The 26,569-nt window shown below is 37.3% G+C and overlaps 1 protein-coding gene and 2 long non-coding RNA genes across 5 annotated transcripts in view; 1 reads left to right on the forward strand and 2 right to left on the reverse strand.

Moving 5' to 3' along the window:
• The first annotated feature begins 553 nt into the window (after nucleotides 1-553).
• LOC137024563 (uncharacterized) lies at nucleotides 554-26,541 on the forward strand. Its single transcript, XR_010895721.1, has 4 exons — nucleotides 554-689; nucleotides 12,534-12,600; nucleotides 15,421-15,556; nucleotides 25,521-26,541. It is a non-coding gene; the product is annotated as an uncharacterized lncRNA (long non-coding RNA).
• LOC137024564 (uncharacterized) lies at nucleotides 15,143-21,046 on the reverse strand. The gene is made up of 3 exons (XR_010895722.1): nucleotides 21,008-21,046; nucleotides 20,165-20,260; nucleotides 15,143-15,541 (listed from the first exon to the last, which is right to left on the reverse strand). It is a non-coding gene; the product is annotated as an uncharacterized lncRNA (long non-coding RNA).
• cpm (carboxypeptidase M) overlaps nucleotides 23,472-26,569 on the reverse strand; it is a 51,722-nt gene continuing 48,624 nt past the window's right edge. Inside the window, exon 9 of one of the 3 annotated variants that reach the window (XM_067392250.1) lies at nucleotides 23,472-25,123. In XM_067392250.1, the coding sequence (XP_067248351.1) occupies nucleotides 24,863-25,123 (261 nt within the window). In that variant the 3' untranslated portion in view covers nucleotides 23,472-24,862. The remainder of the gene's footprint in view (nucleotides 25,124-26,569) is intronic. The other 2 variants (XM_067392251.1, XM_067392253.1) reach the window with 2 other exon arrangements.

Raw genomic sequence — 26,569 nt, forward strand, 5'->3', positions numbered from 1 at the left:
CTTATCTGAATTTCATATTATTTAGTGATGGGCCATCCATTTAATTTTTAGTCTTTTTTTGCATATATTAGTCAATTTGCTATGATTTGGTTGCCTGATAGAAAGGCGTTGTGGAAAGAAAGAATAACTTTAGAGTTCTTATATATGAGAGACAATGAGGCTGTGAGAAAGAGCAATACTGCCACCTGCAGAAATATTTAGTTCATGGAAAGAAATATTAGCTCTACTTTTTTTTCTTTCAATAACCTTTCTTTCCTGACCCGATGCAAAACTTTAGTCATTCTTCCGCTTGCTTCATTTCTTCATGGTTTTAAAACAGAAATGCATCATTTCACAGGCCCTTTTGAAACCGGAAGGGGTTGTTTATACAGGCTCAAATTGCCCTGAAGGGATGTTATGAAATTTTGGTCATGGTCCTTGATGTTCAGCCTTATTGGATCAGAATGTATTCTGCAGCTACACTGCAAGGGCTGCTTTTTTTTGTCGGTGTCTCTTGAATTATTAGTTTGGTCGGTGTAAATATTTGGTTACGTAACTACCAAGTGCACCCGCTTAATTCCCGCGTCATAGGCATGTGATTGCACATGATTGGCGCTTGTGTGAGTTCGGAGAGTTGTTGCTAACTGAAATGTAGGCCTTCGTTTTTTTACTGCTCGTCTCTTCCTTGCTTGTTCGTTGTCTTTGCCCAGGTAAGTTGTGTACAGTCATGTGAAATAATAGTCAGAGCGTTGTTTGTCACTGAACTTGGGTAACTTAACGTTAGTTCTCTCTCGCTTGATGTAGCTAACAAACTTAGCGTGGTCGCATTTGCTGCCTTGAAGGGTTATTTACCCAAAAAATAAAATTGTCATCATTTTACTCACATTCGTGTTGTTCCAAACCCGCAAAACTTTCGTTTATCTGCGGAAAACAAATTAAGTTAGTTGTAATCAAATCTGAGACAGTTCTTACTCTTTATTTACAGCTACGCACTTTGACGCTTCAAAAAAATCATTAAAGAGATCGTAAAACTAACCCATGAATTGTTTAGTCTAAACCATAGACTGTAAAAAACAGACATGATCGCTTTATGATGAACAGATTGAATTTAGTCTTTTATTCAGATATAAACATTGATCAGCGAACATAAACTAGGGTGACTGATCAGTGGGATAGTCCCGGTTTTTGGTGTTATGTCCCCGTTTTATAGCTCGTTCAAAACAACCCGCATATACATTGCTAAAACATTTGGTTATGTCTTAATTGAACAAGGTGAGAATTCAGATGTGTATCTATTGGATGTGAGCGTTCATGGGGTCTTACTTTTAAAGTGACAGCAACCTATAAATACCTGCTGTTGTCTGTCATGTAAATCTAACAACAAAACACAGCTTTAACAAAGATTTATCTATATTAAATTTATCCAGTGAACAGTGTCATTTTACATTTAATTATTACATTTATGTACACGAAAATTAATACTACAGTTAGACCTTATACTTTATTTGTAACTTTGTTGTATTTATCTCTGCTTGCAATAGACCCTTTTCACATGACGTCACACAGCTTCCGTTAGGACTCGAAGCAGTGTATCCTCACTTCCGTCAGCATAGTGGAATACTAGCGCGACTCGAATGAAGTGCACTCAATATTTGTACATATGCCACAAATTTGGTTAAAGGATAACTGTCGTCGCCTAATTTCATGTACATTCAAGGTGAGGTATTTGGCAGCCGCAGATCTCAAACAAACTTACCGATCGGCGCGATTTGCTGCTTGAAGTCGGAGGAGTTGAATACGTAACAGTTACTGAAGCCATGCAATTTGCTGCCCATATCTTGCAAACTTTGCTGTCTTTATTGCAGATGAGGCTGTTTATATACATTTGTGAAATAAACGCATGTTTCCAACATTTACATGCATTAAAAAACTAATCATTCAAAGCTTAATGTACTACTTATTTCAGTGCCTACAGGCCTATGTACAATGAAGATCAACATAAGCTTATTCTTTTTAAATATCAAAGTCTATTTTTATACTTTTATTTCGATAAATATGACGCATAATAATGCAAATTGTTTAATATAATACTATTTCTACATGAAGACTGTAATGTAAAAACTGACTCATGTACATGGCATTTTTACCATAGTAAAAAAATCATCATCATTCATCTCTTTATTGCAGAACAAGATCGTCGCATACAAAAATATACAGAGGATTTACAATAGTATTGTTATAGCAGCATTAAATGAACGAAATCAAATTATTTCTCCAGGGAATAACATTAAATGAACACATAGGCCGTTTTGTATTTTCAATACACTCCTTACAGATTATACACTCTTAATATATTGCAGCAGTTCAGTTTAAACTGGTATGATGTAAAATTCTCAAATCTTCACATTATTAATTCTTCGGAGTATTATATGTTGATGTGTTACTTCCAGGTGTCCATTACTCATATATAAATCTCACAAGAACAATATCCATTATTATAGCCTACCAATTTCTAAAAACAAAGATTTGTTTTTAAAGACAATGTTCACCGCAGTAAAGATAGTTTGCGGTTTGATATTCAGATTTCTTTTGGCTATAAATACGCAGTGCGCTGTCATAGACATGCAAATAATACCAAATATCGTTCTCCATAATTTGTGAATTAAGGTGACGCTGTCCTTTGGGCCGAAATCAGTTTTTTTTTTCATAGCGACTCTTAATTTTATAATGGCTATAGCTCCAAATGTTGGACACTTAGAGGAATGAAACTGGTGTCATCTTCACCAGCTTGATCTGTGAATTTTTTCACAGCAAAGCTCTTGTCCGTAAACCCCTTGGTAAGACCGCCAGTAAGGAATGTGAAATAAAGGCGTTCTTCATGTTTAACGTCTATTACCAATAAACAGGCAGACTGCTGGAATAAAATAACCTTTTACAGATCAGAATAGTGATGCTAGTGACCCTGGGAAGGGTCAGCTGACCTGTACTGAACTGTGAAAGTTTTCACAGATCAGAAAAGTGATGCTAGTGACCCAGGGATGGGTCAGCTGACCCGTACTGAACTGTGAAAGTTTTCACAGATCAGAAAAGTTATGTACATGACCCAGGGAAGGGTCAGCTGACCCGCACTGAACTGTGAAAGTTTCCACAGATCAGAATAGTGATGCTAGTGACCCTGGGATGGGTCAGCTGACCCGTACTGAACTGTGAAAGTTTTCACAGGTCAGAATAGTGATGTACATGACCCAGGGAAGGGTCAGCTGACCCGTACTGAACTGTGAAGGATTTCACAGATCAGAAAAGTAATGCTAGTGACCCAGGGATGGGTCAGCTGACCCGTACTGAACTGTGAAAGTTTTCACAGGTCAGAATAGTGATGTACATGACCCAGGGAAGGGTCAGCTGACCCGTAACGAACTGTGAAAGTTTTCACAGATCAGAAAAGTAATGCTAGTGACCCTGGGATGGGTCAGCTGACCCGTACTGAACTGTGAAAGTTTCAAAAATGAGAATAGTGATGTACATTATCTGTACAAGGTCATTTATATAATAAATATATATATATATATATATATATATATATATATATCATATTATACAAAAAATGGGGGGCAGAGCAAAGAGAAACACGACCACGAGATAAAATGCTATTGTGAAAGTTTTCACAAATCGAGCTCGACCTAAAACAATGTTATTTTATTCCAGCAGTCTGCCTGTTCATTGGTAATAGACGTTAAACATGAAGAACGCCTTTATTTCACATTCCTTACTGGCGGTCTTACCAAGGGGTTTACGGACAAGAGCTTTGCTGTGAAAAAATTCACAGATCAAGCTGGTGAAGATGACACCAGTTTCATTCCTCTAAGTGTCCAACATTTGGAGCTATAGCCATTATAAAATTGAGTCACTACGAAAAAAAAACCCTGATTTCAGCCCAAAGGACAGCGTCACCTTAATTCACAAATCATGGAGAACGATATTCGGTATTATTTGCATGTCTATGACAGCGCACTGCGTATTTATAGCCAAAAGAAATCTGAATATCAAACCGCAAACTATCTTTACTGCGGTACAATGTTCTTGTTATTCCAAATAGGCTAACAGATTTGTGTGGACACACAATCGTTGTGATAAAACTCTGACAGCAATTCACGGACACAACATTGCTAAAGTTTCTGCTCGTGGAAACCCTACCAAGGCAGTTACAGAAAGGAAATAATAAATATCATTACCAGAAGAACCCGAATGTGTAAATTCTTGACACAAACAGTTCGCATTTAAAGTTATTAAAGCATTTTCCCGAGAAGTCGCCGGCGCGAAGGTAAGACTGAACAACTGATACACTGCTTTGCGGACAGGCGGAAGTTAACTGACGTCACTGTGAAAAGGGTCTATTGATGTACAGTATTTTTCACTTGCCTTTAATAATGTATTAGTTTCTGCTGCGGTATCAGAGTAGTTAAAGTGGGCTTAGTAATAAATGCAAAGTTAGCCCCCACCCCCCAATTTCTTCTTCTTTTTTTTTTTTTTTTTTGCCGATCCGTGACTTAATAACCATGATATGATCCGAACCATGAGTTTTGTGATCTGTTTAACCACTAGTAAACTCTAATCCGGCTTGCATTCCCACCGCCAACAGTACTCTTAAGCCTCCTTTCCACTGCGCACGACATTCGCATCCGATTGTCGCATTTCGCCCCCTAGCGGCAACCGCGCAGAACTTTGAAATTGGTAGTGAAGCAACCGTTACCCAGCAACCACCATGGTAAACTGAATTGATTGTAACGTTAATGCATGTATGAATATATCCATACAAAGCAAATGACCCTCAATACATCTAAAATAATAAAAAAAAAACATAATAGTAGATTTTATAGAGCTAATATGTAAAAAAAGATTTAATAATCATAAAATATCATCTTTTATTGACAGAATTATTAATAACCACCATTTGAAAGAAATAGTGTTTACAGAATAACATTAAAGTGTTAAAATATTGGTAATTCTATCTTCGCGCTCATAATTTTGATTAGAATACATCATATTCGGTCGGCCGGTTGCATACGGTCTAGCCGCAGAAGTTCAAATATTTCAACGCATCCGAATCTCAAATCGGATCCGAAATTTCCACATTTGCATATGATCGGAACTCCATGCAGACCACGTACTACTCTCCATTGAAAATTCATGACTTCCGGTCCAACGGCTGTCTTTGTCGTGTGCAGTGGAAAGTCGGCTTCACTTGATAGGGGTGGTGTACGCCAAAAAGTAGCAATCGACTTAATTCTCGCGTGAAGAAAGTGACCATAAACAACAATGGAGGACATACAGCAGATTTGTTTGAGCAAAGGCTGAAGGCTGCAAGGAAAAACAGCCAAAAAAATACACTTTGTAGTAGTGCAACAGTATTGTTATCATTCCCCTTGTATCACGCAAAATTGACACTTCTGTCAACCAGTTCTACTTTTGGTATTGGTACTATTGTACTTGTTCCCTGTTTTTGGAGTGGGGGGGGGTTGAGAGGACAGTCTTTGGACAGGGTCACAGTGAATGAAATTATGAGAATAACGCCTTCTCAAAAAAAAAAAAAAAAAAAAAACCTCAGACCTCCTGGCTTCGCACCATGTGCAGCGCTCCTGGGAAGAGTGAATACAAATACATCATCTCCTTAATGTAAGAATCTATGTAAAGTGTTATGATAACCTTCATCGATATAAAAACTTGGGACTGTTATTAAGCCTGATATGGTTGACTTGTTTTGATTTTAACGTTGTTAGCGTTATTTCCACTGAATCGAACTTACTTTTTATTCTAAAAACAATTTGTATAACAATACTAGCATTAGCTAGCATTTTGCCAACGAATACAACTTTAGTTGAGCCCTACTATACTATATTTTCATAATGTAATTAAATGGTTTGCTTTTGCCAGTAGGTAGCGACCAGTGACTTTTAAAATGTTCTTGTACAATTTGTACATTTTAATATTAGTTCAAGTACAATCTGCGGTCCGTGATTTTTGGCCCTCTAGCGGTTAATAAACAGAACTGCACGCGTCTTGCGGAAGAACATTGTAGCCGGGGCTACTTTTTTCTGTGTATGTCTATGGCAATTTACGCAGTTCAGTGCTTCCCACAGGTTTGAAATATTTGCGGTGGTAGCCGGGCGAAAAATCCTATTACCCATGGCAAAAAAATTGTGTGATCTTTAACAGTATTTTTATTTATCGAAATTAATTTTAATTAAATAATATATTTCATTTATTTACATACTAATATTATGCAGCATTATGCATTGTAAATTATGCAAAATTACAGCATTTAAATGGTTCACATTTTCCTATGTTGTCCTTGCTGTCATATAGTGTCTCTCTCAGTGAATGGGACACAGATTTTACTAGTAAAATTTATAAAATGAATAATATGTGAGCAATTCCACGCAAATGTCAACTTTACCATGAAAAAAAAAGTTTTAACCAAAAGAACAAAACCCTTTTTAAATTGTCCATTTAGGTCTGTAATATACTGTAATAATGTGCTCTAACAGAAATTTTAAGAAAATTGCCTTGTTTATCCACAATATATGTGGTAAGCAACAATGCTTAAATTTAATTTTCAACCCACCATATTTCATGCTTTCAAAAAAGGGATCAAAGACCCCCCCTTTTTAAACTTTATTTTAACAGTAAGCATTGTGTAGAAAGATGGAGGCATGCCTGAGAAATAAATACACTCATTTAGTCATAACAGCACTGCCTGTTGAATTTATAAGGGCTGGAATAAAGAGGTCATGACGCTTCAGTGCTCTGTCACGTCCGTAACGTTTTAAAGATTAAGTTTATGTCATATAACAATTATAAATGCAAATAACTTGAAACTTTATATGCAAAGCTAAATTATGTTTATGCTTATTGGGATCAACAATTAATTTCACTACGTTGCTCTGAACAACCATAATAAGCGTTACGGACGTGACCGTTACGGACGCTTCATATTAAATCCTATGAGTTTGCTTCTTTATATTGCTATCATCTGTTTCAGGCTTACCATATCAGAACATATCCAATTATCGCAATACTCTTTGTGCTTTGTTAGTTTTAATATGAAAAAGGTTTAACTTTCAAATTCAGTCGATTTTATAACAAAATTCAAGCAATAGATGTCGCTCTTTAATAGCCTATGGCGCGTGACAGATTAGCTGCAGCGCCTGTAAGCGGCGGATCAGGCGCACATGAACCGATCTTCTCTTCCTCTTGGCAGTTAAGCGGGCGTACACGGTGCGAATTGGTCGGAAGATCGTATGTCCACGCACACGTCAAGAGTGAGTTTATCTGAAGAGGTGATATATGACACGATTTTTCGACCTGCCGATTTCCGAAGCAATCGCACAAAGTTCAGTGTGTGTATGTGTGTGTGAGCATGCGAGCGGAGCGCGAGCTCAAATCAGAATAGCCTTTGACATGCTGGATAGAAAATAGGCCTATGTGAAATAAGTTTTTTTTTTTCCGACTAGTTGTTCAAGCCATAAGTGGACTAATCACATTGATTAGTTGATTATTCACATTCACACACATAGGGCTTGCCATAAAGAACCGGCAAAAGAAATGATTATGAATTTGACCAAAAAAAAAAAAAAGGAGACATTTTAATATTTTATTTATTTATTTATTTTTTTTAATAATCTAATGTTTTCTAAATCAGTGTCGGCTGCAAAGTGTTGACATTGGTGACTCTCATCATCTTCGCTGTGGATGTGCAGAATGCACTTTTCATTCGGATTACATAATAAGAGAGTAGCCCATTTCTTTTCGTTTTGAATTATTTCGTTTAAAAGAAGACATTTCGAGCTTTCTATAGATATTTTTCTCGTGTCTGTGAGGCAAGCAGCCTATACGCTGAGTTTCGGTTCATTTAGCATATAAGACGCGCTCCAGATCAAGTGATCGCGCCCGCGCATCCATATTTGTTGCTTATTTATTAAATCAAGACAGTTGGTTGATGAAACATTGATTAAAATTAAGATACAATTTTTACAAAACGAAATTCACTTTAAAGAAGGCTTTCTACAAAACAAAACTTAATGAAGCGATCAAAATCATGTCTGACCTACTCCATGTCTCCAGATGTAATGCGCATCTTATTCTATCTTAGTCATGCTGTTCACTTGTCTTAATCAAATAGATGAAATTAAAAATAAATATTATAATATGGTTATTTAAACAAATATGAAATTAAATATGTTTTCTTTAATGGCTACCAACACATATAGTACAGTAGTACAGAGAAATTTCATGTCTTGATCAAGAGCTGATCAAGCATGTTGTGTCAAGCAGTGTGTACCATGACAGGGTTGTCTGAAGATGATATTTTACAGCGGATCGCCCAAGAGCTACAGTTATCAGGTTAAAAAATTAATTATGCTTCTATTAATTAAGCTATCCGACTCGACTCATGAACCACTCTTGATCCCGACATGACATTTCTCTGTACTACTGTACTTTGGTAGCCATTAAAGAAAACATATTTAATTTCATATTTATGTTTAAATATGCCTATTATAATGTTATTTATTTTTTAATTTCATCATAAGATGCGCAATACATCTGGAGACATGGGGACCTATTTTAACGATCTAAACGCAAAGTGTAAAGCGCACGGCGCGTGTCCAAATCCACTTTTGCTATTTTAAAGACGGAAAAACGGTCCGTGCGCCGGGGTGCATTTTTGAAATGGGTTGTCCCTATTCTCTTAATGAGTAATGGGCGTAACGTTCAATAAACCAATCAGTGTCATCTCCCATTCCCTTTAAGAGCGAGATGCGCTCGAGCCATGGCGGATTGCTATTTACATGGCAGAATTTGTTGGCGGAAAAGCTGGAAAAGCCACATACAGCCACCCCAGACCTAACGCCAGCGGAGGACATCTCCTTTATTATGCCTCCTCCGTCTTTCGATTCTTTGGCCGAGCAGGTACTCCATTTGGCTGAACAATTCGAAAATACGTAACATTATAAAATACACTGACTTATTAAACACACCGATTCAACTGAGGAGTTCAACGAGTTTGTTTTGCTGAAATTACCTGTTAAGTGGCCAGTCAATCTTTCAGTCGTCTGCGTTGGATGCAGGCTTTCAAATAGCTCCGCGCGATGAGTATTGGCTCGATTGTTCAATTAATTAGCCTTTTTCATTCATCATTATAACTATTAATAGGCTGAATTGAAAATAGGTAGCCTAATTCTAATACACGCAATGACTATTCATCATTACATTTTTATATTTATGTAGCCTACGCAATAATATTATTTTACACTGTAATCCTTTTGTTTTTAATATTTGGCATGTTTGTGTGATGCGCATCCCAATAAGCAAAGTCAACGCACACTGTGGACGCGCCCAGAGGCGCAGTTTCTTAACGCGCTCTAACAAAAAAATATTGTGCCATTGACTTTAGACTTTAGACCAGGTTTGAGTTGGTCTATGGCGCAGTCTATTTTCAGCTCCTTAAAATAGCAATGCGCCTGAACACACCTCTTTTTTTAGACCAGCACGCCCATGGGAGCACTAACTATGCATTTACTAATTTAAGGACTTGGCGCTGAACGGGAAAACGCGAACGGCGCCGGACGCAAACTAGCAAACACACTTGCGCTGCGCCTTGCGTCGCATTGCGCCGGGTGTATTATGGGGCCCATGGAGTGGGTCAGACATGATTTTGATCGCTTCATTAAGTTTTGTTTTGTAGAAAGCCTTTCTTTAAAGTGAATTTTGTTTTGTAAAAATTGAATCTTAATTTTAATGTTTCATCAACAAATTGCCTGGATTTAATAAATAAGAGGCAAATATATTCATGGATGCGCGGGCGCGATCACTTGATCTGGAGCGCGTCTTATATGCTAAATGAACCGAAACTCAGCATAGGCTGCTTGACTCACAGACACGAGAAAAATATCTATAGAAAGCTCGAAATGTCTTCTTTTAAACGAAATAATTAAAAACTAAAAGAAATGGGCTACTCTCTGATTATGTAATCCGAATGAAAAGTGCATTCTGCACATCCACAGCGAAGATGATGAGAGTCACCAATGTCAACTTCATCTTTGCAGCCGACACTGATTTAGAAAACATTAGATTGTAAAAAAAAAAAAAAAAAAAAAAAAAAACACAAAAAAAAACAATCAAAATGTCTCCTTGCTGTTTTTTTTTTTTTTGTCACATTCATAATTTCTTTTGCCAGTTCTTTGGCAAGCTTTATGCTTGCGCTTGAGTCCTATATAAATGCTAATTATAATATTCTCTCCAGTATTTAAGTAATTAATGGCTTGAACAACTATAGTCGATGAAGGAGAAAAAAAAAACTTATAGGCCTATTTTAGCATGTCAAAGGGTAGGCTATTCTGATTTGAGCTCGCGCTCTGCTCGCATGCTCACACACACTGAACTTTGTGCGATTGCTTCGGAAATCGGCAGGTCGAAAAATCGTGTCGTATAGCCTATCACCTCGTCCGTGCGATTTTCAGATAAACTCACTTGTGACGTGGACATACGATCTTCTGACCGTCAAAATTCGCACCGTGTAGCCTAGACCTTCATTTACAGAACGAAATATGAACATCAAAAGGTAGGCCTATATGATACAGTACAACTTATAGAAGAGCATTGTGTCTCATAGGACATTTCCCTCGGGAATTGGGATGTCGCGTTTTTACCTGTTGGTTAAAAAATGAATGGCCTAGCCTTGATCACAATCCGTGCGATCAAGCTAACAAAATAGGCTAATAACATTGCAATAATTTTGACTTGAAATAAAGTTTGATCATTTTGACTCAAGACTCCGCTTTAAACTGTGAAACTAGCCGAAAACCGTGGGTTCATTCACACACAAAACTGACATGATTGCGATTGGCAATAGTGTAGGCTACTTCAATCGGTCCACCTGTGGGGAAAACTTGCGATTTTAAACTGCTTTATGATAAACATTAATATTTGTCAATGTATTTTAGCAAGCAGTTCTGTAAGAAGGAAAATCATGGTCTCTAAATTGAATCTTGAACGCACACGCTTGTCAACATGAGAAATAGGTCTAATCTATAACCTTTTGCAATACAGAGTATAAAGTTGTAAAAAGTTTAGTAAAAAGTTAATAAATTGTGGGGTCTTACCATACTGGTATCCCAGATTTCAATATTTGGTGGTTTAAATGCCTGCTTGAGGTCTCTGTGAAAGTTTTAAAGCAGTTTTTAAAGCAGTCTTCTGTGCCGCTTTCAGACCGGTCACGTCCGTAACGGAAAACTGTCACATCCGTAACGTTGTTTTTTCCTCATTAATGCGAACACGAAAAATGAAATAAAATTATTATTTTATGCTCTGTGGAGAGCCAACCCTTCTTCATTCGGTGGGCAGTATTACTTTTGGTTTGCTCAATGTAATTCACAGAATTCGTAAAAAATATGTTGTCACCCAAAGCTTAGTGACTTTTTTTGTCACGTCCGTAACGCTGTATATTTTCCTCATCTAAAATATAAAACAGTTGTATAGTCTGACATTTTTCTAATGTCTGGACTCCTTTAGTAAGGGGTTATGAATATACAAATAGACGGTTCAATATGTTGCTATTAAATGCATTCTTTGAGCGTTTATATTTCAAGTTTTGACTCCAAATGTCACGTCCATAACGCTGGAATTGCCCATGTGTCAAATAATGTTCTTAGTCTTTTCTTTCTGTGCTACAATAATTTACTATGAATTAAATGGAAATCAAATTAAATACAATTTATAGTGTAACCAAAATACCAATTATGCCCAAAAGAAAAAACTTAGCGTGTAATTTTAATTATAAACAAGCCCTACTTTTGCAGGCTGATCCTTCAGATTCTTACAATCGTCTAAAACATTTTAAAGGCCATAAAGTACACATTGTAATAATTCATCAACTTGAGTTCATTAGCAATCACTTGGCATAAATCTGCGCTTTTCATTGATTGAGAATCACTTTGAAGCAGTCTGAAGCGCTGTTGCGCGAGCTTGTAGAACACGCAACAGCGCCCCCTTGTGACTTTGCAAAATGCAGCGCCCGTTTGAATGTTAGTGGGAGTAAACAGTTCAACGCACACATAACAAGCAGGTACGAAACGACTAGTGAATCGATCGCGGATGGTTTCATTATCTTGCGCGGATATAAAAGTATAAGAGGATAAAAATAATAAAAGCAACAATGTGTCTCCAAATATGTGGGTGGCCCGCCCAAGTAAAATCTGTGTGGGAAGCACTGCAGTTACTGTGATACTCTGCGGCGGGTCCTACCAGTCCGGTCTGAAATAGTCTGAATATAAACACTCATTATAAGTGTACTATAATGTTTCAGGGTAAGACAAAAACACGGTTTGGAAAATGGATTCATGCAGTACATTCTCATTATACAATCTTTTTAAATTTTGAACACAAAAAAAGTTACATACAGCAGCTCTAAAGACTAGGATGAAGTCCTTATGCACATTAACAAGGCTTTGGGACAATCATGATGCATTAGGATTCTGAAATGTTTTCTTATTTTAAAGACATGGTATTTCACAAACCACTACGTATACCTCTCTTTGGCACAGAAGTCAAGCATTCCAGCGTGAGGTAAGAAGCAAGTTAAATATTTGACAACTGTTTTACAGTTTTTTCCAATTGCTAACACACTAAAATGACATGCACAGCACAATTATTTAAACTGACACACAGAGAGCAAAACTTCTTCTCAAGTCTCCAAAAGTCTAAACACCTTTTCTGTTTTACACACATTTTGCATTTCAAAATAGCACTTTTTAAATTCACTAAATACAGTTCTCTGCATAAGACACAACAATCTGACATAAAGTCACATGTTTGCCATTTCAAAACACTGCCATTCAAAATGACACTACATGAGCTAATTGGCCAATTACATGTGCCACCTGGCCAAACACCTCAGTGGTTAATTGTTAACACTTCAATCAGGATGTAAGCACTATGAAAAGACCACAGGTGAGAACCTTTTTTTTTTACAACAACAATGGAAGACATTGCAGAGAGAGGAAGAGGAAGAGGAAGAGGGAGGTTGAGAATAAGAGGGGGAGGAAGAGTGAGAGGTAGGGGTAGAGCAGGTAGAGGAGTTCATGGCCAAAGAAGACAAACACTTTCAAATGAAATCAGAGCAACCTTAGTAGATCATGTCATCAACCATGGGCTGACAATGCGTGAGGCTGGACAGAGAGTGCAGCCAAACTTGAGCCGTTTTACTGTCGCCTCTGTCATCCGGACCTTTAGACTGGAGAACGGGTATGTAACCAAAATTTCATGTAGTACACATGTAGTATACCCCATGTCATAGTGTATCAGTTGGGTGACACCTGTTTACTTAGTGTATGACATCAGCCTTTCATGAACTGTACAAGTTTCCTGTACAATGTACTCTACTGTGGGGGAAAATATTTAGGCTGCATTGTCCAAGCCCTATATATATTTTTATTTTATTTTTTCTAAAGGACTGAGAGACGACACCATGGTGGAGGAAGGGGCCAAATGTTCACCGGGGTACAGGAAGCTGCCATTGTAAACTTGGTTTTGGAAAATAATGAAATCAGATTACGAGAAATTCAAAGCCACATCATCCAAGACAACACCTTATTCAACAACATTCAACGAGTTAGTCTGTCCACATTGGCTCGCATTCTCAAGCGAAACCAAATCAGAATGAAACAACTTTATAAGGTGCCGTTTGAGAGAAACTCTCAAAGAAACAAAGAGTTCAGACGAGCATATGTGGATGTAAGTACTATATTGACTGCAGTACACTACACACAACATTGTTTCCCAGTGTACTGGATAACACCATATTGAGTGATTTTTTTTTTTTTTGTTCTTTGTTTTCAGGGAGTACTGGAAATGGATGCTCATGCAATCCCACATGAGTTCATCTTTATAGATGAGGCTGGGTTCAACCTAGCAAAGACCAGAAGAAGAGGGAGAAACCTCATTGGCCACAGAGCCATTATAGATGTTCCTGGCCAACGTGGTGGGAACATCACAATGTGCGCTGCCATCTCCAATATGCATGGTGTCCTCCACCGTCATGCCAAACTTGGACCATACAACACAGCCCATATTCTCACATTTCTGGACAGACTTCACAACATTCTCATACCACCAGAGCGTATGAATGATGCAGACCATCAAAGAAACCGGTACGTTGTAGTATGGGACAACGTGAGCTTTCATCGTGCAGCCCCAGTCCAAAACTGGTTTGCTGACCACCCAACATTTCTCGTGCAATACCTCCCACCATACTCACCATTTCTGAACCCCATAGAAGAATTCTTTTCGGCATGGCGGTGGAAGGTATACGACCGGCAGCTCCTTTGTGCGCATGCCTCTTGTGCAGGCCATGGAAGAGGCATGTGATGAGATTGATGTGGGTGCAATTCAGGGATGGATAAGGCACTCAAGGCGCTTCTTCCCTCGATGTCTGGCAAGGGAAGATATTGCCTGTGATGTTGACGAGGCGTTGTGGCCAGAACCGGCTGTGCGGCAAGATGCTGCCTAATTATTTTTCTTGCCTTTTTTTTTTGTTTGTTTTTTTTTACTGTAATATATTTTTTTTCAGAAATTTTCTTTTTCAGTTTACTTTTTTTGTAAGAATATTTTTGTTCAGTCCCATGTAAATATATCTGCTGTGCTTATGTTGTACTGACTTGTTTACTGTAGTGAAGGAAAAAAAATAAAAATGTTGCAACAGCATGTGTGTTTATCTGCAAATATTTCTGTGCATGTGAACAATCTGATACATATTTTAGTATTATGGCAAAGCATACTAAAGATGGGGGTGCTTTTCATTATGCCCAAAAGTGTGTAGGTGGTTAGGCAAAAATCTGGTAATATGAATGAAGTGTGTGCCATTTCATGCAAAAGTTTGATTTTGATAATGCTCTGTGTAGTTTCGGTTGCAGTGCTTCATTTTGCAGGATATATGAGGTATTTTGCAGTTTGGGTGTGTGGTTTTGTGAATTGTGTTAAGTGTTTTGATAAAACCAGACTAGTTTCAAAAATTGTGTGTTAGCAATTGGAAAAAACTGTAAGATAGAAATGTTAAATGATTGACATTAATATGGAAATTTGACTACTTTTCAGTAAAATTTGGCTCTTTTGAAAAATGTATGATTCATGTAAGTAACTGAATGTGACAAGACACGGAACATTAATGGAGTCATTTTCAGCATATTTTGACTTAAATTTGAATGGTCTTCAACCCGTTTGACTTTTAAATGAATTGCCTGCCCGTTGTACTCACAATCTTCTGCTGACTGGGATTTTTAAGGGAATTTTGTGCAGGTTGGCTTACACAGTGTAACATATCAACATAGAATATAAATAATGAGTTTTGCCATTGTTTGTTTTAAATATCTTCATGTTGTATGTTCACAGATCAGTTTGCCTGTGCTGAAGGGCTCCCACCCTGTAAAACTGTCTGTCAGTTGGAATGGCACATTATGGACAGCTCGGCATCAGTGCAGTTCCTCCTGTTCTGGAGTGAGAGGGAGCAGACCTGTCACAGACAATGGTGAGTGAATTAATGAATTATGAAATCGTTTTAAAATGATATCCTTTACGTAGGGGATCATACAACAAATAAATACACATGATTTGAGTTGTTATTATGATCTTAAAATATAGAGTATAGATAGATGGAGCATAACCACTGCTATGTAGAATACATTTTTTTTGCATGTTTGATTACATGCTACTTTTACATGATTACAGTAAAGTTATGTTTAAACATAAAACTGAATAATATAAACGGACAGGAGTGGCATGTTGCTAGCAATTTTTTTATTTTTTTACATTTAAGTTAATATGACTCATTAGGTTGTTCACTAATTCCATGAGATAGATGTACATTTCAGACATTTTTGCCTTGCATTAAAACCTGTAGGCTAATTGAGTGAAATCAACTTGAATTCATGGTATTGGTATTAGGTCATATCTTCAAATAAATTACTGGCATATAAATACAGTAGTGGGCAAAAGTGATCTCTGGCTTAGAAAAATTGCTATCTTCACCCTGTATTCAAATATTATAAAAAATTAAAGATGATAAAGATCTTGTGTAGCTGTGCTTGGAGTCAATCGTTTTGTGATGATGCAATGATTGTGCAGAAATTATGTTTGGCCATGCAGTCATATAAAGAAAATGTATGAACAGATGTAAAAATGAACAAAAAAAAAAATAAAAACTGGAAAAATGCATTTAAAAAAAAAAAGAGCTCACAGGAAAAAGCATATATTGACTACAAAATAATCATAGTAAAATAAAACCTGTGGCTGTAGTTTGGCTTTTTTGCCACACAATTTTGTCAGATAACCATGTAAGGATAACCTTAACAAAGTTCTTCCCTCAAATATCCCCTTTTGATCACTACTGTATGTAGTCATGTATATACTAGTGTTGCACGATATACCGGTACTAGAAAGGTATCACGATACCCTGCTTTTAAAAACGGTCCGGTTCTTCATTTTATTAGTACTGGTACTTTGAGTGCCAGCTGTATTTCCTAATGTGCAACAGCAGGGGGCAGTGTGCGTGCAGCGCGCTGCTTCTAAGGCACATTAGACACGTGCGTGTTTATTCCTCTCAGCTGCGCAACGGCTTTTATGGTGACGAAACTAGAGGTATGTTTGCAAATATAGGTGCTCTTGCAGACCATGCATAAATTGTTGAGAAAGCAGATGCACAAAGCGAAATATGGCATTATTTTGCTTACAATGCAAGCCCACAGACACCACAAGGCCCGTCTGCAAAAGATGTTACAAAATAACGCAAGCGAAGGGAGCCAACGCATCCAACTTGGCAAAGTATCTTGCCGAAAAAAATACCGATTTGTACAAAGAATTTAAAGAGCGACAGGTTAGTGAATCTGATACCAGCATTATGTTTATGCTCTTAGACATTAAATGAGTGTTATTTATTTATTTTACTCATGCAAGCAGACCTTGGCAAAGAGGTGTATTATTGAGTGTAAGTTTAATAAATGATTTTTGGTTGCAAAAATAAAATTAATTTAAAAATACATAAATATGTGAAGGTATATAAGCTACGGTTATTTTAAACCAATTTATGCTTGAATAACATTGCTCTAATTATTTACAGCAATCTAAAATTTACAATAATCTTACTGTCAAAAACACCTACATGTATAAAAAAATGTGAAAAAGCATAACAGCAAATAATTTACAATTTTATTGAGCATGAAAATAATAAACATTAAACATTATAGTAAAACTAACCCTAACTTCATAGCAATGAAGCGCAAATCCAGAATTATCAGCCTGCACACTGGTGAAGAAAGAAGTTCTGTCATATGTTATTTCCTGTTGTTTTTGCCATAGTATTGTTTAAGTATCGGTATCATGATATTTAAGTTGGGTATCGTATCGAAGTCAAACTTTTGGTATCGTGACAACACTAGTATATACAACTCTGTATGTATTAGACTTGTGCCGATATTCGGTAATGCGATAAATCGCGTTAATGAATATGCACAATATTGTAATCGTGGGCACTTCAGAATACCGTAAATAATAATTTATTACCAATTATTATTTTTTTATAAGGCAATTAAGAATACTTTACCCATCAATTGTATAAAATGCACAACACCGCTGTATTCTGCGTCAAAAGGACACGCGCTCAGATGTAAACAATCCCAACGTGCATGTGGCACATGGCGGAACGAGTGAAGGAGACGAGCTGAAAGAAAGTGCGCGTTCTTTGCACAGTAATTTTCTTATGAAATGAAAAAAAGGTTTATATTAGATTTATATGTAAATAATTATATGCATTTATATTAATGTAAGATTAAAAGACATTTATTTTAAATGTATTGTGCAGCTTTTTAATGGGACAACAAGATATGATAGATACGACAGAACAAAATAGGCTATTAATAATCTTTCAGTAGCCATGATAATATGAAACGCTTCAAAACTTAAGCAAAAAAAAGCTAATGCGCATCCCAGGTGCAGAATGATGTGCTTGAAGCAATATTGAGTCAGAGCGTGCAGTTGCGCTGCGCATTGAAAAGTACACGGCACAAAGACAATCCCTGTGTATGTCTGACTGCATCTAACAGTTTATTAATCATATGTTTATTCTCACTTTTTTAAATTCCAGTTATTGTGCGTGTGACGCCAATTCATAGTCCTTGTGTTGTGCAATCTAACAGACATACTGTTATCGTTCAGACATACTGTTATCGTTCAGAAACGGCAATAAACTCCAGCAAGATGAAGTAATTTTATGCAAATCCACAGCTCTTTATCTACATATCAAGTATTATAATGGGAATATATCATATTGGACAGTTCTACCGTGCTGACTGTCGTTACCGAACGCGCTGCACTGTTTGATTACTGAATGATTGAAAGCTGAAGCGGAGGGAAGACGAGTTTCTGACCGTGAACTTAACGATGTACACTCCCTTACATGAATGGCTTCAGATTAATTTGAATATAGTGCACGAAAACTTAATTGGTGCTAGTCTACATATTTTGCTCTATGACTCCCACTTTTGCCATAAAGAGCGCAATTATCAGACGATAATTTAAATATCCCGACAAAACTAATTTCCGTTTCATTTTGAGACTGTGGCGGGACAAATTAGAATGTGGCGGGCCGCCACAGTCTAGTCAATGTATGGGAAACACTGATATAGTATATTATGTATAGTTTAATGATCCAAACAAAGCACGTTTTGTTGCTTTTAATGTTTCTGAACTTTTCCATGCATCTTCATCCAAACCCCATTTTGAAAACACTTTTTTTGTTCCGAAACAGGGACTTAATTTGTTATCGTGATGCATTTTCTTCTAGGTTTGGTTCGCTTTCAAAGCATACCAAGATGTGTTCATGCAAGTATATACAACTGACGTCTTATCCTTAGTTTCCTCTGTGTCATCATCAAGATGATTGTCAAGTTCGCTCCATGAGTTATTGTGGCTTTATTTAACTGTCGAGACACTATATGAATATTAGAGCGCGACCGATATGGATTTTTGGGGGCCGATGCCGATATTAACTCGAAAAGAGCCGATTTATAAGCCGATATTTTGATTTTGAAAATAAACTGGATATTAGACCCATTTCCTATAAACTACACTTACACTAGGGATGGGCATTTCAAGCAAAAATAATATTCGAAAATCGCTGGGAATTATTCGATTATTATTCGAAAATCGCACCCCTCCCTCGCACCCACGCATCAACACACAAACAGTGGGAGAGAGACCATTCACGCTTTCAATCTGTATGATATTGATAAACTGTTTAATTCATTGGAGAATATGCTGTCTTAACTCAAACCATATAATGATTGTAATGTGCTAAAACATATTAATATGTTCGTTAATATAAGTGAAAGTAAAATCTGCATGGCCATTCATAACAGTGCGAAGCAGAGCGAGCGCTTTCAATTAATTCCTACGTTGAGCTTCCGGAGGAATAAACTGAAAACGCTCGCTCTCCGCCAGTGTGGACTATCAGTGTCGCTCGCTCGCGGCGTTTGCCTCGCTTTTTTCCAGTCCGGCACCTTTTTGTGGACACGCACCATGAATGACTGAGGGGATTTTACTTTCACTTTCAAATTAGCACCAATTCGGGAGCGGTGACAAAATATGATACCGATGTTGTTCCTGAACACCGGCAACACCGACTATCGCAGCAAGCTTTCCTCAAGCCATATTGATTTTAGTCTGCCCAAACTCGTTATATCATTGTGAACAGCCTGAATGACGGCACGTGTGTCGTGTGAACACTGATTTTAACGTCTGTTATATGCCACGCTTGTCAATGTTCTGCTGTTAACAGCTTTTTAGGTGCGTTATTGGTAGCGCGCGCGCCTCCCTCTGGTTACATGAACGTGTCACCATTGGAAACATGAGTATTTTTTTAAGACGACAATCGCACAACCTATTCGATATTCTATAATTAAATCGACTAATTGAATATTCGAAAATCGTGACACATCCCTAACTTACACAACATTCAATAGCAAAATATCTATTAAATATTAAACTATAAAAGGTGCCTCTTTATATTGCTCACTGTGTTTGGTTTTCAGATGAGTCCACAAATTGGAAGTGTTTGTTTTGTTTTGATAGACCCCTGGCTTACATTAGCAGCACATAGATTGCAGAACACTGCATTAGAGGAATCTTTGCAGAAGTAGTCCCACACTTTGCTGCTACAGCGTTCACCTTTTTCAGCCATCTGTAGGGCAGAAAGAGAGACAGAGAAAGAATAAGCATGTGTATTAATAATATCACCATGTATCATTACTCATGTCATCATTAGAATCATAATAATAATTAGGGCTGGGCGATGTATCGAATGCTTTTGTCACGCACATTTCTTCAGTAAAGCCGGTTCCCTGATTACCGCTAAATCGCCATCACCTGCTTTCAAATGAAGCGGCATTTAATAGACAGAGCCGTAGTTCACTGATAAGACATGCAATATCGCGTTCAATATCGATTTAGCGGTAATCAGGGAACCGGCTTTACTGAAGAAATGCGCGTGACAAAAGCATTCGATACATCGCCCAGCCCTAATAATAATAAACCGGGATCTCCTACATAGGCAAAAATGAGAAATATAGAGGAAAAAAAAATATATAATTATATATATATATATATATATAAAATTTTTTTTTTTTTTTTTTTTGTCAAGCACTAGGTATTGCCTATTACGTACTTATGACTGCAGATATATTTAGAATAAGTTAAACGCTAACATTATAGTTTGACCTCTTATTAACGTTCGCACTCTTCCACTGATAAACATGGTATTAGCTTTGTGGCTAATCTAATATAGCAATGCATTAGCGGCTGTAAGTGATGTTACAGAATATTTAGAAGTGATAATGATAGGACCGTTAGCTAGAACTACCACACTGTTTTTATATACAGTGTATGAACTAAATCTACAATCATTTCACATGACGAATGACAGACTCACCGTCAAAAGAGACATCTCCGTGGCTCGGCTGATAGCTTTCTTCTGTAGTGGATTTCTGGCGCTGTTGTCAACTGGGGAGTTGCAGAGCTCCCTCTGGTGGGCAAACTATGCAACACTCATAACATGAGTGAAGCATGAGACTCTGTTTCTCATGTTTCATCGGCCGTTATAAACGCCAATGCCAATTTAAATGCAATTAGCTCATATCGGCCGATAATATCGGCCGGCTGATATATCGGTCGGGCTCTAATGAATATAGCCATCATTCCTGCTGTTAAATGATATGCTACATTCTTATTAACACTGCAGCAAATTCAAATGCACTCTCTCTGGATTTCCTAGTACTGTCTTGAGGTTAAATCAAGGCTTTGTCGGGACAGCACAGAGTTGAAAACAAAAAGAGCACATTTTCATCTTAAAATGTTGTGTAATTGTGCTTCTGTGATAACTAATGTGCTCACTCACAAAATCAGACACTACTGCTTTTTATATAGCACATTTCCCGTTATGAATTATAATACTATTTGGTTTATTGGTCCATTGGGTCAGATAGCTTTCACATCTCAAGCGAACCGCCCCAGAGTTGGTTTGCAGTTGGGTCAAGGCCAATTTGTTCAGGTGGTCTCGGAGCAATTGTTTTGGTGCGGATCCGATGCGTGTTCACGTATGCCTAAATTAACTGAGAGTAGTCGAGAGAACTCACCAGGTTTTGAAGGGTGTAAAAGCACTCTTAGAGAAGACAGGAAATGTAAATGTGTGTAATATTAAACCTGTATATATAAAATATATAAAAACACCTGTATATATTAAAATGAAGGCATTTTTATACAGGTGCTGGTCATATAATTAGAATATCATCAAAAAGTTGATTTATTTCACTAATTCCATTCAAAAAGTGAAATTATATTATATTGATTCATTCCACACACAGACTGATATATTTCAAATGTTTATTTCTTTTAATTTTGATGATTACAACTGACAACTAAGGAAAAATTCCAAATTCAGTATCTCAGAAAATTAGAATATTAAGACCAATACAAAGAAAGGATTTTTAGAAATCTTGGCCAACTGAAAAGTATGAGCATGTACAGCACTCAATAATTAGTTGGGGCTCCTTTTGCCTGAATTACTGCAGCAATGCGGCGTGGCATGGAGTCGATCAGTCTGTGGCACTGCTCAGGTGTTATGAGAGCCCAGGTTGCTCTGATAGTGGCCTTCAGCTCTTCTGCATTGTTGGGTCTGGCATATCGCATTTTCCTCTTCACAATACCCCATAGATTTTCTATGGGGTTAAGGTCAGGCGAGTTTGCTGGCCAATTAAGAACAGGGATACCATGGTCCTTGAACCAGATACTGGTAGCTTTGGCACTGTGTGCAGGTGCCAAGTCCTGTTGGAAAATGAAATCTGCATCTCCATAAAGTTGGTCAGCAGCAGGAAGCATGAAGTGCTCTAAAACTTCCTGGTATACGGCTGCGTTGACCTTGGACCTCAGAAAACACAGTGGACCAACACCAGCAGATGACATGGCACCCCAAACCATCCCTGACTGTGGAAATTTTACACTGGATCTTAAGCAACGTGGATTGTGTGCCTCTCCTCTCTTCCTTCAGACTCTGGGACCCTCATTTCCAAAGGAAATGCAAAATTTACTTTCATCAGAGAACATAACTTTGGACCACTCAGCAGCAGTCCAGTCCTTTTTGTCTTTAGCCCAGGCAAGACGCTTCTGATGCTGTCTGTTGTTCAAGAGTGGCTTGACACAAGAATGCGACAGCTGAAACCCATGTCTTGCATACGTCTGTGCGTAGTGGTTCTTGAAGCACTGACTCCAGCTGCAGTCCACTCTTTGTGAATCTCCCCCATATTTTTGAATGGGTTTTGTTTCACAATCCTCTCCAGGGTGTGGTTATCCCTATTGCTTGTACACTTTGTTTTTTTTTTCTACCACATCTTTTCCTTCCCTTCACCTCTCTATTAATGGACACAGAGCTCTGTGAACAGCCAGCCTCTTTTGTAATGACCTTTTGTGTCTTGCCCTCCTTGTGCAAGGTGTCAATGGTCGTCTTTTGGACAACTGTCAAGTCAGCAGTCTTCCCCATGATTGTGTAGCCTACAAAGCTAGACTGAGAGACCATTTAAAGGCCTTTGCAGGTGTTCTGAGTTAATTAGCTGGTTAGAGTGTGGCACCAGGTGTCTTCAATCATCAAAATTAAAAGAAATAAACATTTGAAATATATCAGTCTGTGTATAATGAATGAATATACTTGCGGTGGTAGCCGGGTGAAAAATCCTCCTATTACCCATGGCACAAATTGTCTACTACATGTGACAAACAAATAATGTGTGACTTTTAACAGTATTTGTATTTATTGGAATCAATTTTAATACATACTAATATTATGCATTATTATGCATTTAAATGGTTCTCCTTTTCCTGTCATAGTGTCTTCAGTGAATGGGACACATATTTTACTAGTAAAATTTATATAATGAATAATATGTGTCAAATTAAATGGAAATCAAATTAAATACAATTTGTGTAACCAAAATGCCAATTATGCCCAAAAGAAAAAGAGAACTTAGCGTGTGACTTTTAATTATAAACAAACTCAATATACACTGGGACTCTTATTTTGAAATGTCTGTACTATTGCAGGTCCTGCAACCATATAAAACATTTTATATAAAGGCCATGAAGTAGACATTGTAATAATTCATCGTGGATGGTTTTATTATCTTGGGCAGATATAAAAGTATAGGAGGATAAAAATAATAAAAGCAAAAATGTGTCTCCAAATATGGGCAGCCGTTATTATACCAGGGCGGCCTGCCCAAGTAAAGTCTATGTGTGGGAAGCACTGATTAATATAATATATATTCATTCCCATACTAAGGTCCCCCTTGTGAATATGTAATACATTTTAAGCAGTGTTGGGCTCGTTACTCAAAAAAAGTCATTTATTACTCCTTCCTCCTTTCAAAAGTAATATTATTTTATTATTTCCTGGCAACAATGTTACACAACTCATTAAAATGTTTTAAATATTCATACATGTGAAAAATCTGACAGTAAATCCTGTTTATGATGTTTATTGAAGGCACTGCCAATCTTTGTGATGTGAGACTGAGTGAGGTAGAAAGAGCACTGGGTTTTTTGGCTTGGTTGTTTTCAGTCTTCATGTTACACAGCTGCAAATACACATTAAGATACAAAAGATTAAGATCATTTGCCTGACAAACTATCTGCAGAATCTTCAAATCATAAAACAGTCATGACTAGTAAGTTTCTCCAAGAGTTATAAACTGTATACCCTTCAATTTATATAATCTTCATATGCCAGTTTTGTAGCAACTGGTCTTCCAATATTGAAAGCAGATATGCAGGCTTCTTAAACTTGACAGCATTATAATTATAAAACATTAAATGAAATACAGAAGGACTTTGAAACTAACAGTACGTTACAAGACAATGTGCTAAGAACACAAAAGTTTTTCCTTTGCTTTTTTTAAAAAGGTTTTGCATTCAACTGTATTGTTTTCAAAAAAAAAACTTGCACTTTGAAACCTGTTGACAAGCCTCCAAAGTTTTCTGTTTTTAGTTGAAAACTGTCATGCAAATGCCCACTAAGTGGCTGAGCAGTTGTTGGTAATTTCTTGCCAACACACCCCATGGAACTGCAACCACTGTCACCAAACAAGGCTGTGGATCAAGTCTTCACATGCTCCATGTGTAATATGTTTGACAATGCTAGATATGGCGTCATTTAGTACAGAAGAAATTAAAATATATTAATGTGCAAGAAAAGCAGATGACTTTGTCCTTAATGTGTCCTTAAAGTCTTTGCTCCCTCTCAGGACTGCAGCAGTCTTTGGAGGATGAATAAGGTAAGTGCAGTGATTACACTGGGCAGCAGGGGGGTGCTGTTGTTCATCTTCAGTCCTGTTGCTGTGTTTTCCAGATGTGGAGTGGTGCAGTACTGGGGTGATGGTGATACTGTTGAGCTCTTGTCACTCTGCTGAAGGAGGAAGTTGTGTGTCAAGGCAGAGAATGAGTCTGGACCATATGGCACTTTAATGGTCTGCGTGAGGGTCTTGTGTCCTGGATATGTCACCTGTAGACAAAGCAACAACCTGTAGTTAAAACTATGTATAAATGAGTGTTTATTTGAATGTAAAACAAACGAGGAAAGCATGTATCTGACACCAAATCCCTGTGAGTTTCTGGGAGGGAGAATTTTAGTCCATTTTAGCTTTTCTGGCAAAATAACAATTAGTAGTTTTGTGAGCAGTTGGAGACAAACGACCAGTAACATTTCTACATAATCATGTGTGCGCTCCTCTTCCAGTACGATTTATTCAGTCATGACTGTAAAGCATGTGGATTTGTGTTAAGTCTGTGGGAATGAAGTGTATGTCTGTATTCCAAATCATAAATGGCGTTAATGTGATGCGAGGATGGACTGCAATGTAGTGATCGTGTTTCCATATTGTCTGTTTTCTTTATTTCAGAATGTCATTTCATTTATTCCGAACCTCCTCCTGTCCAAATTAACTCAGCTCTTTGTGCCTACTTTGTCACCAACTTCAGCTACCAAATCATTAGGCTACAATGGACAATTCGGACTGCTGAGAGGATTATTGGTACTCCCCTGAGGAAGAGGGCATGTCAAATCATCAGATTCCACTCACTCTAGCCACAACCTATTTGAACTGTTGCCTTCCGGCTGGCGAGTACACTGGGCACTAGAACATCTAGGCACAGGAACAGCTTCTTCCCACCGGCCATTTCCCTCCCGAACAGTTAAATGCCTCCCAAGGCAATACTCCCACTGTTTAGTGCAATATCTTAATTCACTTGAGCACTTGAGTATTATAACTGTAAAAATGTTTATTCTGTCTTTAAACTTCCCACTTTATAGTAGGTGGCCTTAACTATCATGTACTTACATCAAAAAATGTATTGTTATATTGTATCATTGTATCATATTGTATTGCAAAACTCTTTTGCAGCTAGTGAGGTGGATACGGGTCAGGTTAGGGACAGGTTTGGTGGTATAGGTAGGTTTAAGGGTGGGTTAAGACAGTGATTCCCAAACACATTCCTGGAGCATCCCCAACATTGCACGTTTTGTCTCCTTTATCTGACACACCCATTTTAAGTCTTTACTTTCTCGACTAATGAGCTGATGATCTGAATCAGGTGTGTTTGATTAAGTTAAATATAAGTACATAAGTGCATCATGTCAAATGAAATCTAAATGCAAGTACATGGTAGCTAAAACACACCTGGCAATAAAGCTACTTCTGATTCTGATGTTTCTACAACAAAGGCCAGCAAACATACAAATACATTAGAACATATATGAATACATTTGTATATTTATTTGGATTTATTCGTATATAATCTAATTTATTCGTAGACTTTTAATGTATTCGAATATATTCGTATATATTCTAATTTATTCGTATATATTCTAATGTATTCGTATATATTCTAATTTATTCGTAGATTTTTAATGTATTCGTATATATTCTAATTTATTCGTAGACTTTTAATG

Source organism: Chanodichthys erythropterus, chromosome 8, assembly GCF_024489055.1.
Source record: "Chanodichthys erythropterus isolate Z2021 chromosome 8, ASM2448905v1, whole genome shotgun sequence".
Lineage (NCBI taxonomy): Eukaryota > Metazoa > Chordata > Actinopteri > Cypriniformes > Xenocyprididae > Chanodichthys > Chanodichthys erythropterus.